Source organism: Homalodisca vitripennis, chromosome 6, assembly GCF_021130785.1.
Source record: "Homalodisca vitripennis isolate AUS2020 chromosome 6, UT_GWSS_2.1, whole genome shotgun sequence".
NCBI lineage: Eukaryota > Metazoa > Arthropoda > Insecta > Hemiptera > Cicadellidae > Homalodisca > Homalodisca vitripennis.
Genome location: NC_060212.1, coordinates 155,264,759 through 155,292,270, shown reverse-complemented (window position 1 = coordinate 155,292,270; position 27,512 = coordinate 155,264,759). Strand labels below are relative to the sequence as shown.

The 27,512-nt window shown below is 34.0% G+C and overlaps 1 protein-coding gene across 1 annotated transcript in view; it reads right to left on the bottom strand.

Annotated features, from left to right (window-relative positions):
* The window catches only part of LOC124365036 (protein scarlet-like), a 155,054-nt gene that overhangs the window by 14,044 nt on the left and 113,498 nt on the right, over window positions 1-27,512 (bottom strand). The window contains exons 5-12 of the mRNA XM_046820927.1: window positions 16,521-16,654; window positions 14,341-14,493; window positions 10,905-11,146; window positions 8,119-8,302; window positions 5,659-5,690; window positions 4,796-4,901; window positions 3,476-3,700; window positions 1,604-1,739 (exon numbers count right to left, since the gene is read on the bottom strand). Of these exons, the coding sequence (XP_046676883.1) occupies window positions 1,604-1,739; window positions 3,476-3,700; window positions 4,796-4,901; window positions 5,659-5,690; window positions 8,119-8,302; window positions 10,905-11,146; window positions 14,341-14,493; window positions 16,521-16,654 (1,212 nt within the window). The remainder of the gene's footprint in view (window positions 1-1,603; window positions 1,740-3,475; window positions 3,701-4,795; window positions 4,902-5,658; window positions 5,691-8,118; window positions 8,303-10,904; window positions 11,147-14,340; window positions 14,494-16,520; window positions 16,655-27,512) is intronic.

Here is a 27,512-nt window from a genome sequence, read left to right as displayed (position 1 = left end):
CACTAAATACGGTAAATGTGCTTAGTATTCGCAAACACGTTTATTTGTCAAAGAAATACAATGCAACAGTCAGAAAACATATTTTAATAAAAAATGTTGATAATTCTATAACAAAATAGACCATTCTCAAGTTTAAAACCGTTATTTTTCTGTAATTCTGGCTAATCCGAACAATCACATAATCCGAATAGGGCTTCGGGTCCCAATTAGGTCGGATTAACGGGACTCTACTGTAGTTGTATAGAATCCATATCAGATCATTACACTTAGACTTTCCTTTATAATACTAAAAGTAGGGGAGCCCGGGATGCTAAATTTGCAGTGACTAAAGCGTCTTGGGGGCCTATAGGATTGTGAAGATTAAGTCTTAAAACAAAAAAAGTTTATGTTAAGTTTTTCATTTCAGTGTGGGGGAAAACGTGGACAAATTTTCAAAAATGTAAAAAAAAACATTCACATGGAAATACTCGAGCACGTCAGACATTCATAATGTATACGCGCTATGTCTTTCTGATAACCGAGCGATATTAATCTGACAAGTAATTAGTAGACGGTGGCCATAAAAAGGGATAGAAAAAAGAAGAAAAAAAAAGTTATTCGAGCATGTCAGATATTCAGAGGGAATGTTAAGTAAACTCAAAAAAAGTATCCTATTTAAATGAATAACGATTTGGACGTGATCGAAAGTCATGACAGATTTGTGAAAATGTAAAAATAAATGCGGTCTTGAAATACTCGAGCGCGTCAGATATTTATACAGGCGGTTCAATTCGATGACCTGACCGTTCTAAATGATAATCTGACAATAATGTGGAGGAATATTGTTCATCTGACCATTTGAAAAAAAATTTTTTGTTTTTTTCACACGTTTCTTTTCCACAAAATACACATTTTACACTTATATCACTCATTATTGTAATGTATATAAAACTTATTGTATTAAACAATCAAACAAATAAATAAAAACGTTGTACTTCTACAAAAACACGTTGTTATTGTAATCAGCTGAGATGGCATTGATGGTAGTGTGTGGATGGTGCGAGAGAGTGAAAGACAGAGAAAGAGTGAGAAGGAAAGAGAGGCACGGAGTGGGAAATATGCAGTTCTCAGCGGCTGTATTATTTATGGTTTTAGCTACCTCACCCCATGAAAATCGTCAGATTATATTTTTTCCGCAATCCTTAAAAGATTTCCTTCAAAATAAAAAAAAGTTCAGTCGCGCTTGAGTATTTTGAGGTAACGAATTTTTTTTTACACCTTTGTGACTTGCCTATTTCCTTATACCACGCTTAAATCGTCAGATTAATTATTGAAATCTACACTTATTATGTACTTAACTTACCTTGTATTTATCTGACGTGTACGAGTTTTTCTGAGGATCGATTTTTTTTTACTAGTCTGACGGTCTGCCCTCAATGCAGACCCCTATATTAAAGGTCCATATGTGCTAGGGGTACATTACAGGGTACGACATTTCTCCCTATATTTTTCTGCTCTAGTAACGCGAAAAATCCCCACTTGGGCTCCCCTACTATAAGGAACAAATAAATAATTGTGAAATGATATTCCAGACTTTACAAAGTTATATCATGAAAGTACCAACCATAAGCAGTAGAAGCTACGGCACTGGCAATGACTGGAGTCGAAAACATGATAAAACCCAATGAACCGCCTTCGACTCCCACTAACATGAATGCAATGACACAGAAAGCTAAAGTTTCTATGACAACCCTGGGTAACTGAAACAAACAGAATTCCTGAATCAAACATACATTTAAATATACACAAAAATAACCACAAGTTAAGCATAACAGTCATTATCTATAATATTAAATTTATTTAACACTCTTTGTTTTATTGCGTTACTCAATTCCTATGTTTTATGAATTCATACAGATGCAAATGTTGAATTTAGCTTCATTTCACCTTCCACTCAATACAACGCCTGAAATCTGACACTTTCACAGACTGTGTATCTGGTGAGATGATGAGAATGCCTTTTCATCTGGATTAAACCGTGTTGCTCCTGAGTAAACCAGACAGAGAACTTTTGTGATCAAGATGTCGAAACGATACAAAGAATTCGTTTTGAACATCTTAGTCATAGACTTTTTTGGATCTCTTTAGAAGGTCGAGGAATCCAGATTCTAGGACTCAAGTCTTTGATAGTGTCAGATTTTAGATAATGAAGCTAAACTCAACATCCCATTAAATCAAACCTTCACACCACAGGTATGTGATCAGACAGATTCTTGAGATGTCACAGTATTTTAGGTTGTTCTTCTATAGTTGACAATCATAATAAGCAGGTCCACTAATGATAAGTAGTAAGTAATATCTAAAAACTGAGCAGAAGTGTCACGCACATAAGTCTTTACAGGGAATATCATGTTCGCTATTTGCAGCCTTACAGTGTTATCACTTTCTAACAGATAGCGAGCTAGTATTATAAAATAGTATATGCAGCACTAAGTCTAACGTTTTATATTGTAAAGTTTACAAAACAACACGTAACTTCTGTTAAAACGTAACAATAAAACGTGAACAGAAACATCTCTACGCCAACAGCACAGTCTGGCAGCGGTCACTGGTAACTTCTGATAACTTGTTCATCACTCTAAAACTCACAAAAAAGATGTTTTCTAGCAAAAAAGTGTGATTTTCCTACTGTATTAGTGTATGAAACAATATAGTGTTCTTCAGATAACCACATTTCAGTTAATCATGTCTCTTGTCTATACAAAACTAATGACTATTTGGATGATTGCTTAAAAATAGCAATTACTGTTCTTCCTAATTAAGCTCTTCTTTATATGACCTTTATCCATTATTATTTTGAGGGTACAACCAAAGAATAGTTTTGCCATCATTGTAAAATTTTAAATAGCTGTAATTTTTGTCACAATTTTCTATATTTTACTGTTCTTCCTAGGGCATAATGTGCATAATTTTACTTGGCAGGGTTGGGGTTCTAAAGTGTACACAACCTTATTTAGCTGCACTAACCAAGACTAGATACAGTGGCACTTTAAGAGCCAGTGTTCTCTCTATATGATCAATATCCTATACAATATATTTTCTAATATTTTAGAAATTTAATATAGACTACAATAAGCTAGAAAATGTTAATGGTAGTAAAATTGCACATATTACTCCCTTTATAGAAACTCGTATTTTCAATCTACTTATATTTCAAAAATTAAAAGAAAGATTTTCACCTCCATCTTTTGGGCATGTTCTTCTCTTATAATATACTTATTAAACACAATTTATAACCTATACTATTACTTTCACTTTGAGATAACAGCCTACCTTTCTTCCAAATGAACTGGAAGCATATTTTGGTTCGTGTGTGGTTACACGGTCACATTCAGACATTTATAACTATTCCAAGCCTTTTTGGATTTTTTAGTTTATTCATAATTTCAATATTATTTATAGTTCAATATAAAAATTAATTAATGTTGTTTTATACCAGTACGACTGCTTTGGAGAAGTAGTACGGCCCGGCCTGATAGACCCCATTGTTGATTTCTCTTAGCATGATGGCTATCTCAGCGGGGAAGGTGTACAGGATGGAGTAAGTCTGCATGAAAATCGCCTCTGTGATGACAGAATAGTGAAAACCTTGCAAATTTTGGATTCCAGCTTGATCAATCTTCACACTCCAATAAGGCAAGGATACAAATAAGGCGATCATCTTCAACAAAACAATCAATAGAATTACACAGATAGAATTTTTGACTCTGCATTGTTAATTTAATATTCATGCTAGTCATCTCTAGCCAAAACCAAAATTATATTTATTCAGGTTTTTTTTGTGTCTTATTTACATTATTATTCATAAATATTTACATTAGTAAATTTTAAGGTTAAAATAAATATATTTCTAATTTTTGAGAGGAAGTTAAAAATAATAAATCTTTAATTTTAAAGGTTTTATTCATGTAGGTACAGCAAGATCTTTTATCTTACTGTCAACAAGATTATGATAGAGCTCCCTTGCAAAACATGTAACACTTGATGTTTTAAAGCCTGACACTGAACTATCTGGCTCCTAAAAGCATCTCTGTACTCGTGATGCAAGTACACAATGATATAATTTTTCAAGGAAGGATTCAATAAATGTGTCGGAGCAAAGCTGTGGAACGCCCTCCCACTAGAACTGAAGAGGAGAGACCGGCTGCAGTTTGGACACAAACTAAAACTCTGGCTTCAAGACCATCCATTTTACATGATAAATGAATTTTTAAGCAGAACTTTCTAACCTGATGTAACAAAATAAAATCTGACGATTGTACTGTTCTCTAAGAATATGTTCAATAAAGAATAATAATAATAATAATAAAACTCTAGAAACCTCCAACCTCTATGATCACTTATATATCTTGTCCAATCTATCCTCAGAAGCTTCTGCTATCAGAAGCACCCGAGCTCAGAGAGCTACTGGGTTCTGCAAAGATTCCTACATCTATAAGTTCTCGATCTCTGGGAGGTTCTGGTCTCTAGATGCTCATGGCATTAGGAAAACTTTAGCTTCTAGAAGCGTCTGGTCTCAGATAGATTCTGGCTTATGGAAGTTCCTCTTGTTTAAAAGCATTCCTCTCTTCTTGGGAGTTCCTTACCTTTGGAAGAGCAGTGAACAAAATTTAATTTTAAAAACTTACAAACACATAATGTTATTCTTTGTTTGAAGTTTGTTTTTGACAATGGATTGCCGTGAACAATGGCAAATGTCCGGAAAAATCCTATTTCCTTCACCTAATGTTATATTCTTGGATACTTAAGTACACACCATGTACATGAAGAATCGTAGCATCATTCGCTGAGACTCTCTGAACATTGACAATCCTGAGCGCCACATGAGCCAACTCATTTGAGTTTTATGAGTCGGTTGACACCTACAACAGTCAATATATATATATATATATATATATAAAATACAAATATTGTTTCAATAAACAATGAATTACAAAAAGTACTTGCTCCACCGGGAAAGTACTTATATATATATATATATATATATATATATATATATATATATATATATATACATACATACATACATACAAACAGTTTATGATAGCTTGATTTTCCTAGAAAAAGTAGTTCTAAGTTTATCTGGCAAGAGAACATCAAACTGACTTTTTTATGTTTCTTGTATAGCACATACTTTTTGTAAACAAAAAATAGGAATTTCCATGAAAAAATATGTAAGGGCCTGACAGTACTGTTTTTTTAAAGCTTTCAAAAAGGGGTAGTGTATTTTCAAATTCACAGAAAATGGTTCTTAAGTGATATTTGCAATAATGAATATGTACTTGGAACTATATGAGTTGAAGTTATACAAAAGTATATTTTTTAGGAGTACCGGTACTAAACATTAACAGTGATTTGAAAAAAATCATTACTAAAGTGCACACATAGTTGGGTAAATATTAATTTGTACACCTTTTACTGCCATGTGGACATTTTATTACTTTCTAACACCACTTCATTTTGGAATTTTTTCAAAGCAAAGACATAAGTGAGTATAAAATTAGCTTTTCCTTGCAGACAAGAAAAATGGTTTTATATACATTATGAAAATTATTCTTGAAATATGTTCTTTATCTATGAGTAGTGTATAAACACAAATAATAATAGTTTCATACTTACACTGAGTAGAACTTCAGGAATTGCTCTTCTATCTGGAACAAGAGTATTAATTTAATGAAACTCAATAATTAGATATTAGGTACAATGATCAACATTTTACGCAACATAGAGTTCTACATTTAAGTGTGAAACTCAGCTCCTTCAAAACCTGGAAATGTCCACTTAATCACAAGTATACAATGGATTAAGACAGCAATTCTTTGTTTGAAGGTTATTTTTGACGATGGAAGGATTGTGAAGGAAACAGGATTTTTCCAGACATTTGCCATTGTTCAGTGAAACAAGAAAACAGTAACACTACGTTTCGAGATCTGCAATCTGATCTCTTCTTCAGGTAAAGAACTAACCTAATACATAATTACAAACTAGGTTAAAATAAACAAATCTTACTAAAGCGTTGTGGCATGCCTAAGTCAGGAATCACAACCTACATGTTGTTTGTCAACTTCACTAACGATCTCGAAACGTAGTGTTACTGTTTTCTTGTTTCACTGAACGATGGCAAATGTCCGGAAAAATCCTGTTTCCTTCATAAGACAGCAATGTTTATGTAAGGTTTCTTATCTTGACCGTGCATTTATTCTTGACGGACAATTACTAGTTACTCAGCCTCATTTTTCTTTCTTTATAGAAAATTGCCTCAATACACTGTAATCACACTTCAATTTTTCTACAACATTACTACTCTGGCCAGATGAATCTACAATTTACTAATTACTCGTGGGGACACCTTGAGAAAAAATAAAAAGTTACATAGATTTTATGCTTTAAAGAATACCTGAATAAGAAATATTGCATATTATATGTTTAACTGAAATACTCCCGCACAAGCCTCATAGCTTGAATGTGGAGGTGAGTTGTCTTAATAATTATTAATAATAAAATAATGTCACCATGATGTTTTTCTGGTTTATTGGAATTGGTACACTATAGTAGTAAAACTCTAAAACTAATATACATATATTAGTTTAGCTGATTAATGCAGAAGTTATAAAACATTTAAAACAGCTATAAAAATTATATATAATTTCAATCAACATGAATATATAAGTAAAGAAACTTTCATTAAATTGTTCACTTTATATTTATTATAGTATTTACCTTATATAATACGATAAGTTTGTTATATATTTTCCATAAATACAATAAAACTTGATGAAAAGTAATATAGACCATGTCATAATATTTGTGTAAAAGGTTATCCCCTCAATTGATAGTTATTGCTTAATAATGTTATTTTTATATGATCAACCAAAATAATGGAAAGTATGGGATTTTTTCCATACTTTCAATTAATTTTTTAATTTTTTAGTTAATTTTTAATGAATGTTAGGAATTGTTTATTTTTCATGGATGTGTTTACATATGACTTATATTTTAGTATGTAAACATGTAATTATTTATTGACTTGGCTACTAGCTGTAAAGTGACTTTGTCAATGAGTGCAAAAACTTAATATGACAATAAATATTATTATTATTATTATTACTCAAGGAATTTTTTAATGCAACAAAACAGTTAGGATTGTAGCAAACGGTAATCTTACAAATCTTCTAATAACACTAACAGAGATACCTGAAGAGTTATTAAACAAAATTGGTTGAGGAAATTGCAAGAAATAACATACAGTAATCTCTCCTGGCGAATTTAATGATGATTTCACAGTACTATTTCCGCACTTATGACTTCAAATGATACGGATAACAACAATACCTCTGTAACTCATGTAGCAAAATTAAGAATCAGCTGTAGTGAAGCAATCTTCAGCTATATACTCTACAGGATGATTGTTAAGCATTTTTTATTGTTGTTCTGCCATTTCTGTTAACAATAATACGAGTGTCTATATCATCATCTTGAACATTTATCATCATTATTAAGATGAAACGTTAAACAGAAACACAAACTTGGTGTGGCAATGAACTTGTAAAAAGTAAATTTGATAACTTTTTAACATTTTGAGAAGAGGATGGATTTGAATCCTCAGAACATAGATAGTGTTCTATTTTTGTAATATATAACAATAGCAAATACTCGAAATCCTATCATAGTGTCAAATAATTCATTGTCAATAGCAAACTTTAAACAAAGACAAGTTTAACACTTCACTCTCAGATATTTACTTAATTCAACACATAAAATAAGTACTAAAAACAAATATATTTCACTCAAATATGACATTTTATCTTGAGAAACAACACAACAAGAGTGTGTTGATTGCTATCTTGCTTGAAATATTCAGCACTAATATCATGCATAGCTTATTAGTTATACATGATTATTTTATTTATTAAATAGCGTTTGAATTTGTTGATATAAATAATAACCTTACATGTAATGTAAAGTAATTTGACAATGTCTATTTTATATTTATGTATTTTATAATTAAAATGTTCAAACATGATACTAACTATTGCATTAAAATGAAACAGTTAAAAAAAATGAAAAACTCCTGCTTACTCCAAAGACGGACTGGTTTTTGCCACTGCTTTTCTTGATACTATCGATCTCGGAGATGAGAGCGTCGTTGAGGGGAGAGTCGGAGAAATTCTGGCAGATTTCTTTGGTGACATCAGGACTAGAGTTCAACTTGGACAGCAGAAAGTCTGCTGGATTGTATAGAGGAGGGCATTCCATTCCCTGACTGTTATGACAAGCAGGATTAAATTTCTTTTAGAATCAATTACACTCACGCATGCAGTGCACAGACACACAGACACACACACACACACACACACACACACACACACACACACACACACACACACACACACACACACACACACACACACATGTATACGTACACACACACATTATATACATATACACAGTGTTCAGAAACCGGTGTGACAGATTTCTGTGGCTGATTGATTTCATTTCAATCAAAACACGTTCTGTCACCACACAAGCGAGCATGACCACTTTAAAGTTATGCTTGCACAAGACGGGAGCAACAAATATTTGCCAGTAGAGAGGCATCAGTTGTTTTTACATGTTTCATATCTCTACCTTTAATAGTTATAGAGATGTTTTTTGTGAACATACAACATTGAGGCTAGCAGATAATGATACAATTCTCAATCTATGTTTATAGGACTTTAAAAAAATTTTAAATGATAAGTACAATTAATTAGAAACAGAAATTTGTGACACCCTGTTTTGAACACTCTGTGTATAAAACAATCTAGCTTTTCTGAGTTTCTAATGGAAAATCAATATACCGAATATAAATGATAAACAATTAGCATTACAAGATAATAGTATTTTTATAATTTATTTCATTAGCACTGAGGCACTACAATTTAAGCTCTTAAAGTGAAACATTTATAAATTTGAGACGAAATCCTATTTAAAACACAGTTTAAAAATGTATCTTAATACTATGGGGTCTCATACATGTAACTGGCGGTTAACTAGCATTCTGTCTTAAAAAACAACAAAGATGAATAACTAACTAACTGTCATCAAAGATAATATACACAACAATACATAATACACAACATGTGAAAAGTAAAATAGTAAACTGTTTGTATAGTTAGAACTGTATTTATAATTATGTTCAAAATTAAAATGTACACCCAATTACTAGAAAACCATTTCATCCATTAATTAAGACTTATTGGCTGTTGTTAATTATAATTACGATTATTTGCATTATGTTTTGATTAATGCTATAACATTCATATTCTAGTATCATGTTATACAACAACTTTATATTATGACACTGTTTATTTTTTATTGTTAAACAAAATAAATGCACAAAACACTTCATAGACAAAAACTATTTCATTATGAGTGATTCATGTTAAAAATTACTTGTACCCCTTGAATTAAGGTCAGTGATTGTTAGCCTAGACAATAAATAGATCGTTAAACTGAATATTACAATAAAATAAGTGCAGATAACTGTAGCGTTTTTAAAGCTACATTGGTTTATTTTTTGTATTAAAACTTAAATTAAATGAAAATTTTGGAAAAGAAATATTGGGATTTAATTTTAAATTAGATTGTGAGAAGGTAGGATAAAAACGAATATGTAATCCTTTGGCAAGTTAGTACTGGTAGTTTTAAATTGTTAGGAAGGCGGATCACTGCCTTGAATTAATCAGAACTTATCTTGTTACTGCTATTGTTCTCCTAGATGAATACAGCTGGGCCAGTGAGAGAACACCGCGGATGTCCATCAGAATTGGTTGGAAGGGGGAAGTATATAAGCCCCAGCTCATAATTTTCACCCTTCTTTGGGTAATTTTCGTGAATTAAGTTGATTACAGTGCGCCGTGTTTCTAAATATTTTTTCCGCCAGGGATCTTGAGGTTAGCACCAAATTTATTGTACGTTATATTGAAATAGTCTTCCAGATCTGATATTAAATTAATTTTGTTGTCTTTTTTATAGGAAAAATTAAATTCATAGAAACTACAGAGCAATCTGCATAATTAATTCTCGATGAACAATAGAGCATAATAGAATCATACAAGTTACATTTGGTTCAAACTTGCAAGAAAAGTGATGTAAAATTGAACTTTGTCAATAACTTTAATTGAAATTTGGAAATTTAGTAATTTATTAATATTAAATTGGAACTGTTTTATTGTGAATTGTTTATTGGTAATTAATTGAACTTTAATAATTGTTTGAGAGAGTTGTAATCTGAATTGCAGAGACTTGAAAGTTAAGGTACAACTAGTGGAAAGAGAAGTTTGATTTTTTATTTTGAATTTTGAGTGAACTTAGAAGTGAAAATTTTTATTTTAGTTATTTCCAAGTGGTATTTTATTTTTATGTGATAACTTTATTATTTATATTAGAAGAGAGCTCTGATTTTTAGTTTGATATATTTGATTAATATTTTAATTTCTTGCCAAAGGACCTTTTAAAATTAGGTACTAAACGGTTTGTCAATTCTTTGTGGAAAATAGAGTGATGAACATTCTGAAACTTTGAACTTATTAATTTTCCAGTGTAAAATAAATTCATTAATTTTATTTAGAACTGTGATTTTTATTTTAGACAAACCAGATAATATTTAATAGTTAACAATTTAGTAATAAATTGTACTGAATATTCACTCGGAGCTTACTAATAAAAAAATATTTTATATCGTCTTGGATGTCTCATTGATAATTTAAATATTAATATTCTGGAATATTAATATCTACGATCCAAGTCGTTATAATAACCAATATCATAGAAATTTTATTTACCATTTCCTTCAAGTGGATAATAAAATATAAAATGCTAACCTTTTAAAAAATTGCTGAGCTCCTGGCACTGTGCCGAAATATGCCTGATGTCCTCCTGGAACCAGCAGACAGACATGGTCAAACTTAACGTAAACTTCTGATGAAGGCTGATGTATGGAGCATACAATGGTTTTGCCTCGTTCTGTCAGGGTTCTCAGAACTGTGAGCACGGACGAGGCGCTGTAACTGTCCATTCCGGTCGTTGGTTCATCACAGAATAGAATCAATGGGTCTGTCAGCATCTGTGACAGAAAATCATGTAGAAGTTTGATGAGTGCTGTTGTATGGAGTGGACATTACTCTCGCCTCATTCTGTTAACTGTTAGCACCGACAAGGCGCTGTAACTGTCCATTCAGGTCATCGGTTTTTTGATTTTAGGTTTGTTAGCTAAGATCAAAGTGAAGCTACTTTGATCTAGGACAACAATTCAGGAGGAATCTCACTGTTAAGCCTGATTAGGGTAAAGTTATCTATGTGGCCTACCGGAGTCGTGTGGTGGCAGATAGGTTCACTTAATATCCCGACTGGCAGTTCAATTTTTCAGTTCGCTTAGGCACGGTATTCCTGAATGGGTACATGCACTGGGTGTGGATGAAGACAATGCAATGAGCCATAAATAACTTTGACATAAGTCATTACATGCGTCACAGTGTTGGATTAGGGGCCGTGACTACCACAACGGTGAATTAAAGCATATAGCCTGTTCCATCCCGAATAATGTTAAATGCAGGAGCACAATGAGGGTTAATAAGACCGTTTGTTGATGTAGAGTGGAGTGTACATCTCTACCGGACCTCGTGGTAGTAGATGAGTGGAGCATGTTTTTTTCTTATGACCTTCACAGAAACCGTCGTCACACTGCTCTTAAAATAACATTTAGAAACCCAATGAATAAACGCTGCAGTCAGTAATTACTTGTAGCTCATGACTGTAATGACAGAGCAATAAGATAGATTGCTCAACGTTTTCACCAGCAAAGCTGCCGGATGAGATATGTGGCCTTCAGCAAACCTCTACTTGGATAATCCGAGAACCTTGTGACTGTCTTGTACATAGTGGTATTTTTATTGTGTTATTGTTGATATGATATATACATGGTGTCATGTAACCAATTGATCAAACTTTACCATGTTTTTCAGCTGGTAAAACCTAACCAATAATAAACAGCTGTCTTATCTAACTAGTTTAGATATTATATGTCCGTATGTGAGTTTTCAGAAAAAATATAATCTCATAAACGGTTTAAGATTCATGAAACTCGGCATGAAGGTCCGGACCTACCAGTCGAAGCCAGGGGGTGACCAGCTGCTTGAAGTAAGTGTAGACCAGTACAGTCCTAATAAATAATTGCCTAATTTTAAATATATCAGTCTCCCTAAATAACAGGGTAGACGAATAATGTTTTTGCTTTCAAGTGCTGCCTAGTATTGCTTATCGTTTAAAATTTAATGGTTCTAGTTTGGTTGTGTAAACCCCTTTCCATGCGATACCATATTGTAAAATAGATTGTACATACACGACATACACCTAATTTTTCATTACAATTTAGAATTTGGACTACAACTGATAAAGTATGTAAGTCCATTAATTTTCTTAGTTTGGACTTTATACAATCAATATGGGGCTTCCATCTGAGTTTTCAGTCAATAATTTCACTTAGATACTTGTACTGGTCCACCATCTCAATCAGCTTGCAATTGGAGGTAGTATTATAAAGTCTCCGCAAGAGTGCAATAATAGCCGTGAATCAGCAGGTGATAGGCAAACATTTAGTTTAACCAACATTACAAAACCATTAATAAAATAAATTTAATCCTCAAGAAGTGGCATCATACACTTAATGCAAGGTTTTATAATTAAAAATTATAACCATACAATCTGCAAAGAAGAGTAGCTTTCCTGTAATATTCAATGTATCTAAGTTATTTAATGGAAATCCAATGATGTATCAGTTTCTATAGTTTCATGTTTTTAGAGTCAAGGATAACTGAGAAAATTATTTTTTCTAAAAGTTATCTTCCCTGTTTATTGAAAAAAACTTATTGGAGAGAGGTGCATTAGTGAAAATGACATAAATTTAAAATTATATAAAAATTAATGTTAAACAAAATAATAAACAGTGTATTACATAAAATATATACATTTATTTTTATATTTGATAATGGTGAGTGACTTCTTTCAGTACTTTAACTAAATAAAATTAATTTAAACTAAATAATTTATTATAATATCGAAATTTATCCAACTTATAAAGTAACGATTGTTTTAAATTTAGTTTTTGATAGTCAGCAATGTTAAATTACCAAGTTGAAATAAATGAATTAAATATTTTATGAGAACAAATAATTACTCAACAGATTACAAGAAAACTGTTGTTAGAAAGTAGTTAAAAACCAAATAGCTGTTGGAAACAACAGCTACATGACAATAAATAACTTTAAAAAACTGATGATAATCATTAATTATTGTGCAAACTTGAGTCACTAAAAGCTGACTCTGTTCCCTTGGGTAAGTTTTATATTTTCTTTTTAAATACCAACCATTTCACGTTTGCAGAATATGCTGTTACAAATATTGCTGTTACAGCAGACTTGCTGAGGTTAATCCACTAATGCCTCTTTCCAAAAAGTCTTTCTTAATAAACAAGTAAGACAAATGTTAGAAAAAATGGTCTTAGTTATCATTGACTGTTAGATAAAACCTGATACACAATCGGATTTGCCTTGAGATTGTCTACATATTTTGTATTTTGAGATTTTTTAAGAAACTTATATATAAAAACATAATGAAGATTTTGACCTACTGTGAATTTGCATAATGTGTAACTTGGTGTGATAAAGGTTTCTGTTGAGTTTCGTGAATTCATCTTAATTCAGAGAATCCTGTAAACAAGCTTTCAAACAATTGGAACTGTTGACTCTGCCGAGTCTCTACATTTTGCAAACAATTTTGATCTGTAAGTCAAGATGTGCTCTGATAAGGAGCCGAGATATACATGAGTAAGAGACTAGAGGCAGAGACAGCTACCAAACTGAAAGACACAGAACAGTTGTTTATGAGCACTTGCACGCACAGGCTGGTGTTCATTTAATCAACAGATTGCCACATTCCATCAAAAGTGCCCCAACGCCCAAAGCATTAAAAATTCGCCTCAAACGCTTTTTAGCACCAAAGGCATTTTATAATGTCGGCGAATTTATGGCACACAACTGGGAGACCGATCATTTACAAGACTGACCCCGACGTTGGAAGTGGATAGAATTGGCGTATGAATGAGACTGAAAGAATGCAAAAACTGTATGTAAGAATGGATACTGCGGGATAAATGATAAAATTATTTTAGCTTTAATTTCTAGACGTTTGCCATACATGTTAAAATGTTTTCCAATAAACAATTTGACTTTGACTTTGATCAGTGTTGCATTCTTGACTTACCTGTGTGGCGAGTGATAATCTCTTCTTCTCCCCACCAGAGAGAGCAGAGATTTGAGTGTAACTACAGCCGGAGAGGCTGAGATCATTAATGAGACTAGTGATGATTCTGTGCTGTTGGTTAAGCGAGACTCGCCGATCCAGCTTGAGCGTAGCCTTTCAACATTCCAATCATATTATAAAACGTTCTTAGGTTTTATATATTCATCAACATTTTTATTGTTTAAGCCTTAGACAATAAGTGTGTCTATGTACTTCTTTAAAACATTTGACACATTATATTATTGCAATATTTTCTTCTAAACAATTTTAATTTTAAAATTTTTTGCTTTTAATTGTTCCAAATTGTTCCATTTTGTCTGTTACTCAGTAAAAGTAGCAACACATTTAAACTGAACACACAAATTATACCTATTACACAAAGTTGACAATTAGATTCACTAATTTAAAAATTTGAGTTTCCTACAATTTTTAAATAGCACAACGCTGAATTTCAAACCAAATTCTTTTGAGATACTAAAATCGCTTTTTAAAAGTCAATATCATAAGGGTATACAGTTGTTTAGAAAATTAGATAATTAAATTTGCTAATTAGTTCTTAACAATAATTTTTCTACCTTAGTTTTAAATTAAAAAAATACACAAACACTCTTTAATTACTGTGTGCTTCTCAGTTAAGTTACTTAGGAACATTTTAAATTTTGGTTGTATAGGCAACAGATTCTGGCAGATTGTGGCACGGTAGTGTGCGAAAATGTGTTGTAATAATAACTTAGATTTACGCGGTCAATGTCATCCTCTAAGATTTCTGGTTCATATCACGTCAAAACATAGCTAAAACTGTTGCTATTTTCTGGTATTTCATACTTCCCGTGAGTTGTCTCTACTCATATGCATTAAAATAAAATACATCTCAAAATAATAATGATGTTAGCAACGTTTTGATGCAGTGTGAAATGAATAAATTAGATTAGTGATGGGAGAATCGAATACAGACTCGAATAGTATTCGAATACAGCCAGAGTATTCACATATTCGAATACATCAAAATGAATTCGAATACTTTTGAAATGAATACAATTTCTCTGGAAGAATTGAATTCAAACCTGGAGTATTCGTTTATCCTGACAAATAGTATTCAAATAAAATATCCAAGAGCTGTATTCGTATTCATATGAGGTTTAAAATGAATACATATATGGAGACTTTGAAAAGAATAATTTAGGGGAGATTCATAATTTGAAAAAATAATTACAAATTTTAATACTTGAAAAAATGTATAATTAATTGTATAATTATTAAATTAAAAAATACATAGACTATTATTTAAGAGTTACAGTTCTAAGCAATAGAGACAAATATGAATATTTATTTCATATTGTTGTGTAAAAACAAAATATTATTTAGGTTTTCTGGCTTCAGTCTATTTCTACAGTAATTAGTGACAAGACCTGCTGTGGAAAATAGTCTTTCAGACGGAACTGAAGTAGCAGGTAAACAAAGATATTTCTTCTGAAGTTCGTATATCATGGGTATGACTTGTTTATACGAGACACCAAAAGCCAAAGGCACAAAAAGCAAAAGTATTCGAATACATATTCGAATACAGTGGTGAATTCGTGACAAACAAGTGAAATAACCCAGGAACAATAGATTGCGGGAAAGAAGTAAGACAGGTCTAGACCTGTCTGTTAGAAACGCTCAGCTGAGCCAAAGTATTCGAATACATATTCGAATACAGGGGTGAATTCGAATTCACTGTATTCGATTCTTTTAAGTATTCGATTCTCCCATCACTAACGTAGATGTGTAAATAGAACGCCTTCCCATAGACCAGTAAAATTTATTTTTGTTTGTTTTATTACATAGCGAACCTAGAGCGAACATACATATTAATAACAAACACTGTTTATGTGGCAAAATGTTTTGTGAGAGTCAGTAGCATTTCCCACTTTGGATGAATATAACAACAGTTAGTTATTACCTACAGTTCTAACTAGAAGAATCAAACATTAATGTTGTTATTTAAATTTGGATATTAGTTACTGATGGTTTAATATTTTAATGAGTACATTGTCGTGGAATGCCAAAACAAATAATTTTGTTTTGGCAAGACAAAGAAACATAAACGTGTTAGATAATTTAGCTGTGTGTAAAGTTAATTAAGATAATGCGAGACGTACCGTGAATATGAGGTGTTCCATCACAGTTAGGCAGGAAACAGCCAGGTCTTGTTGAGGAACATAGCCTGATATCCTCATCATGAGATCCTTGTCAACAGGTGTCCCGTTGATCATCACTTCTCCTACCATGTCAGCTGCAATAGTCCCACAGTTAGGTTGGTGATCGTGAAGCTGTGTTTATTATAGTTAGAAATTATATTATGATGCCAGGATTTACGTATAATTGTTGGGTCACTTTTTCTTCCTCTGATACTTCAACATCTTCCTGGATACCAAGGTGACACTTCGAGGGAGATCGGTACATCTTGGATAATGTTGATAGTTATGGGTTTAAAATTTAAAGTTTAAAACATGATTTAAATGTAAAAATTCTACTTAAGTTATGAAAAAGCACATCTTTTATAAACTTAAGTAAGACATTTAACTAACGGAATGAAGTTAAAATATTCTTTTTTAAACTATGCAAGGTTCTTATTTGTACTAACGGGGAATTCAATATTAATAATTTTTAATGACTTAAATGCATATACTTAAATAAAAACACTCAGCTACTTCCTCTGATTTTACGACACTTTGATCTGTTTTAAAGTTTGGATTTTCAATCCTGGTGTAGTTTTTCGATACAATGAAACAAGAGAATTCATAATATGTTAGCAGAAAGATTACTAATATTACTAAAACTCAAATATATTTTTATTAAAAACAAATGTTTTTCTTCATGCTTACAAAATGTTAGTGACATTTTTTGGTATTTATTTACAATACCGTGACCATGAAAAATGGACTTTTTTTCATGGGTTGGGCATTTATAGCCAAGTATTATTATCACAGGTGCATATAAACTGGGGGGAAAGTATATCATTGTATTATAGTGATGCCTTTCGGGCATTATTGCATTAAGGATGGAAAATAACCGACAAAATTTTGCCGAACAACACTTGGAGGGTTAAGGATCAGGGCATCACGTGATCTGGGATTCGACTTTTGCAAGCTCGAGTTAATTTTTTTTCTAAAAGAGCAAGCAGTGCGCAGCACTGCGCAGCGGGCAGGCATCGTTGACAGGATTAACGTCATCATTTCAGTAAAATTGCCAGAGGTACTGTCAAAAACAGAGTTTTCAGAGGATTTCAAAAAATCGTAACTCCTTTGATTTTCGTTGCCGACGAATTTTTTCTTCACTATTGTTTTCAGGAAAAATTGTAGTTTTCAGGAAAAAAAAATGAACATACCTTTCCATGGTCACGTTATTGTAAATTGATACCCATTTTTTTAAACTAACAACTGAAAAATTAAAAAAAAATATATTCATATACGTGTAAATAAATTCTATGATTATAGTTGTCTGAAAGTACTTGCTTTTAAACTATCTTCCATTTCTAACAAACAATGGAACTAGTAGCAATTATTAAACTAGTAACATGAACAATGCTTTTACAGTCAGTCAAGAGTCAAGAGATTTTCCAGATGTTGGGCTCTATTACACAAAAAAAATGACACAAACGTCTGTAAAATGCAGGCTAGCCAAATTTAGGTTACATTCAACACAAAATAATCTTGAAACTAAATTAAATTACCATACTTTATTGTAATTTTTTGGTCAATAGTAAAAAGATCTGAATGGATAAGACTCATTTTGAAAAATTAATTAATATTAATTTCCAATATGGCTACTAAGGATAAGACTTTGTTTTGGAACATAATGGGATAAGACGTGTTTTGGAACAAACTGTAAGAGGATAAGACACGTTATGGAAAACTTTTAATATTTCAACATGAAATAATATTTGATAAGAATTTGTTTGGAACAAAACAGCCAACATATTAAGATCCGGCTGTAGCAGACGAATTCAGTAATGTATATAACTCAATATCTGATTTTTTTGGGATAACACACGTTTTGTAAATACAGGTTTTCAATTCTATTTTATTATAAACAAGTCTCCTGTCAAATCTGCGGAGAAACTTTTATCATAAATCAGCAGAGGAGGCGGTTCGGCTACGTTGTCCGGCCGCGCCCGTATCATTGTTGCCAGTGGATAGTTCCAACAGATGTTGGGGTTTTCCGGGTTGGTGCTGGCCTTCGCGTACGACGCGGCCATTATCCCGTTACCCTGAAACACTTCATCTGTGGTGTGATGCCGAAGCACATCCACGCGAAAAGTTCGCTCGCCTTCAGACCCGCGCAAAAACTCCTGGTGCCCCCCTCATAAAACGAGCCATCTGCTTTCCGTACGCATGGCCAAATTTCATTATTAATTCGACGTTCACCTCGGCCTCTCTGCTCGCTTCTTCGAACAGGGGTTCCATGTGGTAGTAGATCCGTAACGAGGTGGACGCCTGCGTTTCTACGTCCGTCCACACTCTCATGGACGATGGCATGATGAGCGATTCGGGACTCGGGTTGACGAGATCTGCCCCCGACTTCATTAGGTAGCGGCCGTGCAGTACCCGCACGTACTGTTCGCAACGGCTGCCTTCGACGTGCTCCTTCAGCGGAGACGTCGTGTCCGCGGACGGACTGTGTCAGGTATTTGCTCAAATCGAGGCCGGCGCAGTGGACGCTGTAGAACTCCCCTAACTTCTGCAACAGTTTTCTTCTTGTTCAGTTGCTGTTTTCTTCTTGCTGGTGATTTCAACCTTCCCGATGTGAAACTGGACTGCTTCCGTTTCCTGTTTCTACAAGTGGCGGCTCTCAACATATGATAGATATGGCAACTGGTTTTGAATTGACCCAGTGCAACAAGATCTCAAACGTGCGAAATGTCACCCTTGATCTCATTTTTCTCTACGGACCACTCACTTGATGTTTATGCCAGCCCTGGATCTCCTTCTACCCGAGGAACCTGCTCACCCAGCTCTGCATTGTGGAGTCTGTCTACCCACAATGTTGCCTCCGGCCCACTATACTACCTACAACTTTCTGCATTGTGATATCGATCAAATCTCTAGAAAACTCAATTACCTCCTTGGGCCTGTTGCCTTCCAACCCCCTGATATTGTTAAATACTTTGAGCTTATGACGGAACTTATTAGAGAAACTGTTCTTGAATTTACACCCACTAAGAGATCTGGCAAGTCCTGCTTTCCATGCTGGATGTCTCCTGAACTTAAGCAACTAGTTGTAAAGAAAAAACTTGCTCATAAAAAATACAAAGCTACCTCGAACCCAACCCATTACAACGAATTTAAAAATCTAAGATCTGCATGCAAGAGCTTGAGTGGTAGATGCTACTCTAACTACATTGCTAATGTTAACTGCTTGATACCTCGCAACATTAAATCTTTCTGGAGCTTCATTAACTCCTTGAAGATTTCCTCCAAATCTACTGATTCGTACCATCTTGACGGCGCAGTCGAATCATCTCCGGAGGGATCTGTAACCTCTTTGCTAATCATTTTTCATCAGTCTTTTACAAATGATGTCGGCCCCCTCCCGGACTACGAATTCGATGAATCTGTTAACTTATCCGAATGTGTGCTCGTCGAGTCAGATGTGGAGAGGAAGTTGGCGTCTCTGGATCCATACAAGGGGACTGGTCCCGATTCTATCCCCCCTATTGTACTTAAACACTGCTGTACTTTACTTGCGCCCCATTTGACTGTTTTGTTCAACGGTTTTCTGAAGATTGGCACCTTTCCCGACTGTTTTGAAAACTAGTTTTGTGGTCCCCATCCATAAATCCTCTGATATCTCGGATGTTAAGAATTATAGACCAATAGTTATTCAACCAGCGCTGGGCAAGGTCTTTGAAGCATTACTACTCGATCGAATCAGTTTCAGCTGCAAAAGTCTCCTAAACTCCGAACAGCATGGGTTTTTCACGGGGAAGATCAATTACTACGAATCTTGTTCTATACGACCATTATATTCGATCTTCCTTCAGCGCCGGCTATCAGGTTGATAGTATCTACTTGGACTTTAGCAAAGCCTTCGACACCGTGAGTCATCGTCATCTGGTTGCGAAACTACGTGCCTATGGGTTTATGGGCAGCCTCCTACGCTGGCTTCATTCATACCTTACCGATCGGATGTTAATGGTTAGATCTTCTGGTGGTTTTTTTCCCAGCCCTTTCATGCTTCATCGGGTGTCCCCCAAGTTCACATCTCGGCCCCTTTCTCTTTTGCATCTTTCTAAGCGACATCACCAAATGTATCAGTTCTGAACTATCTTATGTTTGCTGATGAATATCAAAATCTTTACTTCTGTTAGTTCCATTGATGACTGCCACAGACTTCAGGTCAGTCTGCGTAGAGCATCTACGATTGGTGTGGTTGGAACAGCATGAAACTTAATATTAAGAAATGTCACGCCATATCCTTTCATCGTTCCGCTGGATTCATCCACTATGAGTACTCGCTTGATGGTTCATCGTTGGAGAGAGAGCTTATTCCACACGTGGATTTAGGTGTTATCCTGTCTGCCAACCTGAGGCCCAAATGACCACATAGACTCAATCATTAACAAGGCTTCTCGGATGCTCGGATTTGTTATCAGGACTTCAAGAAAGGGACTTAGCATCGAAGCAATGAAAAACAGTGTATGTGTCCTTGGTGAGATCTGTATTGGAGTTTGGCAGTGTAGTGTGGTCACCTTATCAAACTAGGTCAGATTCAAAGACTGCAACGAATTCAGGATAGGTTTGTGCGTGTGGTCGGGGTCAGATTGGGTTTCGAGTATTTGGATGTGCCGGTGCGTGCTGTGGAAGAGTTTCTGGGCCTGAATCCTCTCATTGTGAGAAGGCAGTTGCACGACCTGACATTTCTTCAGAGGGTGCTTGTTGGTGATCTGGACTGTCCTGCCTTGCTTCGTTTGATCAACATCAGAGTTCCCGGCCGGACTCGCTCCGCGGACTTCTTCTGCCGTCCCTCATGTTCTACCAACCATGAATTGAACAGCGTCATCCCTCGTCTGCACAGGCTTGGAAATCTGGTCTCCCGCGAACTATGATTTCTTCTACGACAGCCACCTCTAGTCTGAGGACTTTATTCCTATCCTTAGAGCACTGACTTCCGAAATCTATAACCAATAGCGGCACTTAACTGATTTCGGGTGTACTTCATTAACAAAGCTCATATCTGTCTTTATTATTTATTGTATTGTATTTATTTTAATCGTCTCTTAGGCTATTGTGTATTCGGCATCTTCTGTTATTAATTATTTAAATTGTTATGTATTTATCTTTTCCGTACATGTTCAAGTTGTTACGTATTTGTAGTAGTTACTAGTATATATTACATTGTTAATTTTTCATAGTCTATTAGTGTTATCGTTGACTATCATTATGTTGTTATCAATTGTTTTCGTCTTCTGTTATTAATTATTTAAATTGTTATGTATTTATCTTTTCCGTAGCATGTTCAAGTTGTTACGTATTTATAGTAGTTACTAGTATATATTACATTGTTAATTTTTCATAGTCTATTAGTGTTATCGTTGACTATCATTATGTTGTTATCAATTGTTTTCGTTTCTGGTTCTTGGTGTTACTATCATATATCTAGTTATGTTATTTTCATCAAGGATCTAGCTTTTTACTGTACAATTTTGTTAATGTTACTTATTAGTGTTTTCGTTGTCTATCTTATGTTGTTAATCAATTGTATTCGTTTCTGGTATTTAGTGTCACTCATCTATCCAGTTTGTTATTTTCATTAAGTATCTAGCTTTTTACTATACAATCTTGTTTAATATTACTTATTATATATTTATCCATAATCTAATTGTAGTCATGATGGCTTTTATTTTATTATTGCAGACAGCCATCTGCAATCTGTGTTTAGTTTTGTAATTGGCGTATTGCCGTGAATAAATAAATAAATAAATAAATAAATAAAACAGTCTCAGCTCCAGGTACCGCCCGCTTACGAAGACCGGGTTCTCCAAGGACACCACCACGGTTCCGGGATCGGCGATGTCGTACAGTTCCTGGGCAATCTCTCTCAGGACCCTGCGGAACACATGGTCCAGGGACCTGTTTTTGGATTTTGTTTGCAGCCGGGTTTGAGGGCGTGCACAAGGGACTTCGTCACCAGAGCCTGGTTGTTGCGTAGAGTCTGGTAGTCGTAACGAAATGTTGGTCAGAAAAATTAACGATAGTATGAAAGTCTCCTCAAAATCATGTAGTTTTTCGGAATAAGGAGCTGAAGTTGAAACCTTGGATAAGTCGAGGACTAATTACATCAATCCCGTAAAAGAGATAAACTGAGCAAACGAGTTAAACGTCAGCCTTTCAACCGTGAATTGTTAAATTATTTCAAAAATTATCGTAATATTTTAAGTAAACTATTAAAAACAACAAAAGAAAAATTATTACAAGACTAAAATTAATCAATCAATCGGAAATCCTAAAAAACTGTGGCAGCATATCGGAGAAATAGCAGGGAAAACTAAACAAAATTCACGCTTCCTCCAGTGGAACATTTCGTTGGCTTCGGTTACAAATTATCAAAGATGATAATAACACAAATTATGTAGCGAATTTACTAAATAATTATTTTGTCAATGTGGGAGAAGAGCTGGCTGGCACGGTCCCTGTAGCTGATTGCCGGTTGATATTGAACATATCAGGTTGCGGACGGAGTTTAGGTTGACTCCAGTTTACCGAACAGCAGATGGAAGAGTGTATGGTCGAGTTAAAAGGAGGCTCAGCTCCAGGAATGGATGGTATTACTAGTGATATTATCAAAGATAACTTTACCTATCTAAAAACAACCACTCTTGCACAATAAATAAATACTAGTCTCATAGATGGTATTTTTTCCAGACATATTTAAAATCGCCAAGGTGATGCCTATATTCAAGGGAGGTGAGAAGGAGAGCGTTCGAAACTATCGCCCGATATCTCTCTTAAGCGTTTATATCCCAAGTTATTAGAGAAGATTGTTAGAAAACAATTAACCCATTATCTATTTGAAAAACAATATAATTTTTAAAAATCAGTTTGGTTTTAGGAAAGATGTTACAGTGGAAGACGCCCTTTTTAATTTAACAAGACACATCCATAACAATATAGCTAAAGGCAAGCTCTCTTTATTGGTGTTCATCGACTTGGCAAAAGCTTTTTGACTCCTTAGATAGACACATTTTGGTTAAAAATTAGAATTAATTGGTGTAAGAGACAACGCGCTGAAGTGGTTTAAAAGTTATTTATGTAATAGGCGGCAAATTGTTGAAATTAACGGTATAAAAAAGCGAATCCAAGCAAATAAATTTTGGGGTTATCCAGGGGAGTACACTTGGACCTTTACTTTTCTTAATCTATACAAATGATATAGGAAAGATCATTCTTAATAATGGTACGTTATACTTGTACGCAGACGATACAGTAGCGTTATTTGATGGTCATATGTGGGAGGAAGTCTATAGGAATGCTGAGCGAGGACTCCACACCATTAAACAGTGGTTTGACAGTAATCGACTGACTGTAAATATATGCAAGACGAAGCACATGGCTGTGTCCCTGCGCGCAACGCGCGACCCAGTGGTCTACAGCTGAAGATGCCACAATGGGCAGTGCGGTGGCCGCCTGATACCCTGTCAGTGTAATAGTATCGAACGTGTTAGTACTTTCAAATATCTTGGAGTAATGTTTGATAATAGACTCGCTTGGGCAGCCCATGTTAGCTATATCAATAGCAAACTACGGAAATGCATTTATATGTTCGTTACATTATCACGGGTGCCTAAATTTCCGCCATATCAAAATTGTTTTATTACGCATATGTTCAATCGATCCTTCAGTATGGAATCATTGCGTGGGGAGGGGCTTCTAATACAGTAATAAAACCATTACAAATTACTCAAAAGTCTATTTATGAAAGCTGGTCTCAAAAAAACCAAGGAGGTTCCATCAGAAAATTTGTTTTTCGTTTATTTATGATTCTTGATATTAGACAACTATTCCTAAAAGTTTTGATTTTGTACGGTTTCAAACATAAATTTTCATTTTTAGAGAAAGTGGAACATGCATACAACACAAGGCATAGATTGAATATTGGATCTCGCCACAGCACGTTATACTACGTCTATTAAATAAAACAAATTCTTTTCTACGTTCTACACATAATCTACCAAAATGTACCATTGGAACTGAGAGAAGATTGGAACATTAAAGTCGAAGCGTACAAAAAGAAGTTAATGAACTGGTTAATTGCATTGGGGAGGAGTGGTGCAAACGCTATACTCACTTCTATCTACTCTGAGTGATCTGTTCGTGCCGAGTGATAATTACTGCGATGATATTTATATATAGTTGTGAATACCTTGGTGAACGGACGTGTGCGAGCATTCTTAATTATCTCTCTCTCTCTGTGTTGTGTGTGTGTGTGTGTGTGTGGGTGTGTGTGTGTGTGTGTGCGTGCGTGTGTGCGCGCGTGCGTGTGTGTGCGCGCGTGTGTGTGTGTGTGTGCGCGTGTGTGTGCGCGCGCGTGTGTTGTGTGCGCGTGTGTGTGTGCGTCGTGTGTGTTCGACAACAATAAAATGATTCGTTTCTGTTTATCTTTTTGTTTTTCTTTTCTTTTCCTTTTTTATAGGTCTTAAAATAAGGTTTCTTGGGCACTCTTTAAGCATATCCCGTATGTTGTCTTACTTCTTATAGCCATAAAACTTCATATACTAGAATTTGTTGCATCTTTGTCATGTCGTTCCATTATCATAACTGATTAAATTATTACTTTTTACACTGCTTGAATTTAGTTAATATGCATCCAAACAGAGTATGTTTACTATTTAGTTATCTTTAAATCATACAATTGTAATTTTGTTCTAATATTTACATTATATATTAGCATTATTGTGATTGCAAACTCGAGTGAAGATGGACTCGGTTCTCACACACAGGCTTTTGCCCATGTGGGGTACCTTCTCTTGTATATTATTATCACATATTTGTATTATATGTAAATGAGATAAATAAATGAAAATGAAATGAAATGAAATGAACCAAACGATTTCTCTTGACCGGAAAACAGGTAACTGTAATGGCCGAAACACGGGTAATTGGGCGGAAGATGTGGTTTGTTGTTGTTGTTTTTGTCCCACCGAGAGGCGAAGGTGCCATGTGGACTATGAGTCCAGTTTTCAGGATGACGCCCTTTCAATCTAGCTTCTCCAGGAGAAGCTTTTCTTATTAAAATAACAAAAGTTAATTAAATTATTAAGTGATTTTTGAGTAAACAGTAACTAAAATATCAATATGGAAGATGTAGTGCAGTTATCTTCTGAACATGCTAATTGGAAAAAGGTAGTTACTTTCTAATAATTAAATGTATGAATCTAAATATATTTCGTGGTTCGTTAATCGTACTATGCTCATAGTTGAATTGACCTTAATTAATCATCTCGCATTAGGGTTTAGTGGAAATAACCTGACACTTACAATACAATAATTGTATTGGGGTCAAACACAATACAATTATTGTGTTTGAAATTGTATTTTTTCAAACTGCAATACGTGAAATATTGAACATAAAGTGTTTTTTCATATACCACACTGAAGTTATTATTAAAATTATTTTAGGTAGGTGATTTTATTATTTTCAAATACTGTTTAATAGGGAATTGTACACCCCTAAATAACTACTGAGTCACTTGAAAAAATGTTATATTGTGATAAAATTAAAATGTAATATCGGTCGTAATAAATGGCATGTCTTACCTACCCTTACCTACCCTACCTTGCAAGTTATATTTCACAGTTTCATAAAAATAAAGATATATAAAGAAACATTGAAATAATTCTCATACTTCAAATTTAAGACATTACAATTGTTAAGACAAGAACACAACAAACGTACTCTTTGCCACATTTTTAAAAACATTGAAAATTATAGTTTTAAAGAAAATAGAGTGAACACACGCTCTTCCAATAATGTAACCTTATTATTACCTAATTTTTCAAAGGAAATTTCTAGAAGGCAATTTTGTTATTCTGGTGTTAGGTTGTTTTTAATAGGTTTCTTTTAGAGTATTGTAGTACATTGCTGTTTGAGGGTAAACCAAAGTTTAAAATTAAAGCAAAACATTTTTGTAGTCTATTATTTTTAGGATAGGTAGAAATCGAAAGTAAATTATTGTTATTATTATTGTTACTTTTATATATTAATTTTATTTAAGCATTGTATTAATCTTGTCGTTGTTGCATTATCTTGTTGCTGTTGTATTTATCCTGTTATTGTTGAACTTGTCTTGTTATTCAATCATTTTGTTATTGCTTGCTTTGTTATTGTCACTCAGTTATTCTTTATCTGTTATTGTTGTTCCAATTTTGTTAAATTATTTATAATTGTTTCTTTTGCAGATTTTATTCAAATATACTATAGCATAGCCTCCACACAAGACCAGAGACATTTTAAGCTATTAAGAATTGTGCCAACAATATTTTTTGCCACACGTGCTTTACAGCACTTGGCAACATTTGTACTACTGTACTTTGTATTTTTTTCGAAATAAAGACAATTTGAACTGTGAACTGTGAACAACCAGATTCACATATAAACAATACAGAGTACAGATGGAATTTTATAAAGGCAGACACACATAGGCCTAATGCATTAGCGGACAACTTGGTTGCTAAAGATATGTTATTACAGGATAACTGATACAGCAGTCATATCCTTGTCCTCTGAGTCAGAACTAATTTTAGATAGACATTTTTGTCTCATGTGTAGTATTTAAAATTAAAAGAATAACACAAAACAGTAATCAAGTGTCATTAACGACGTATGCTGTAGCCAATGTATACTATGATGATCAGCATCAGATGCATCATAGATTAACACACTGACTGCGATGTACGTTGCCTTTGCCTACTCCAATACCGGCTGTGTGCTATAAACATACTAATGTAATGAGATTCTAATTTGATGCTCCCCTCTCGACCTTCTCCAGCCTCTCCAGCGATCGGCAATAATTATATAGCTCAAGACTTCGTATGAAATTTGCATTCGGAGCAATTACCATATACCTGTTCGTTCATACATCATAATTAAAC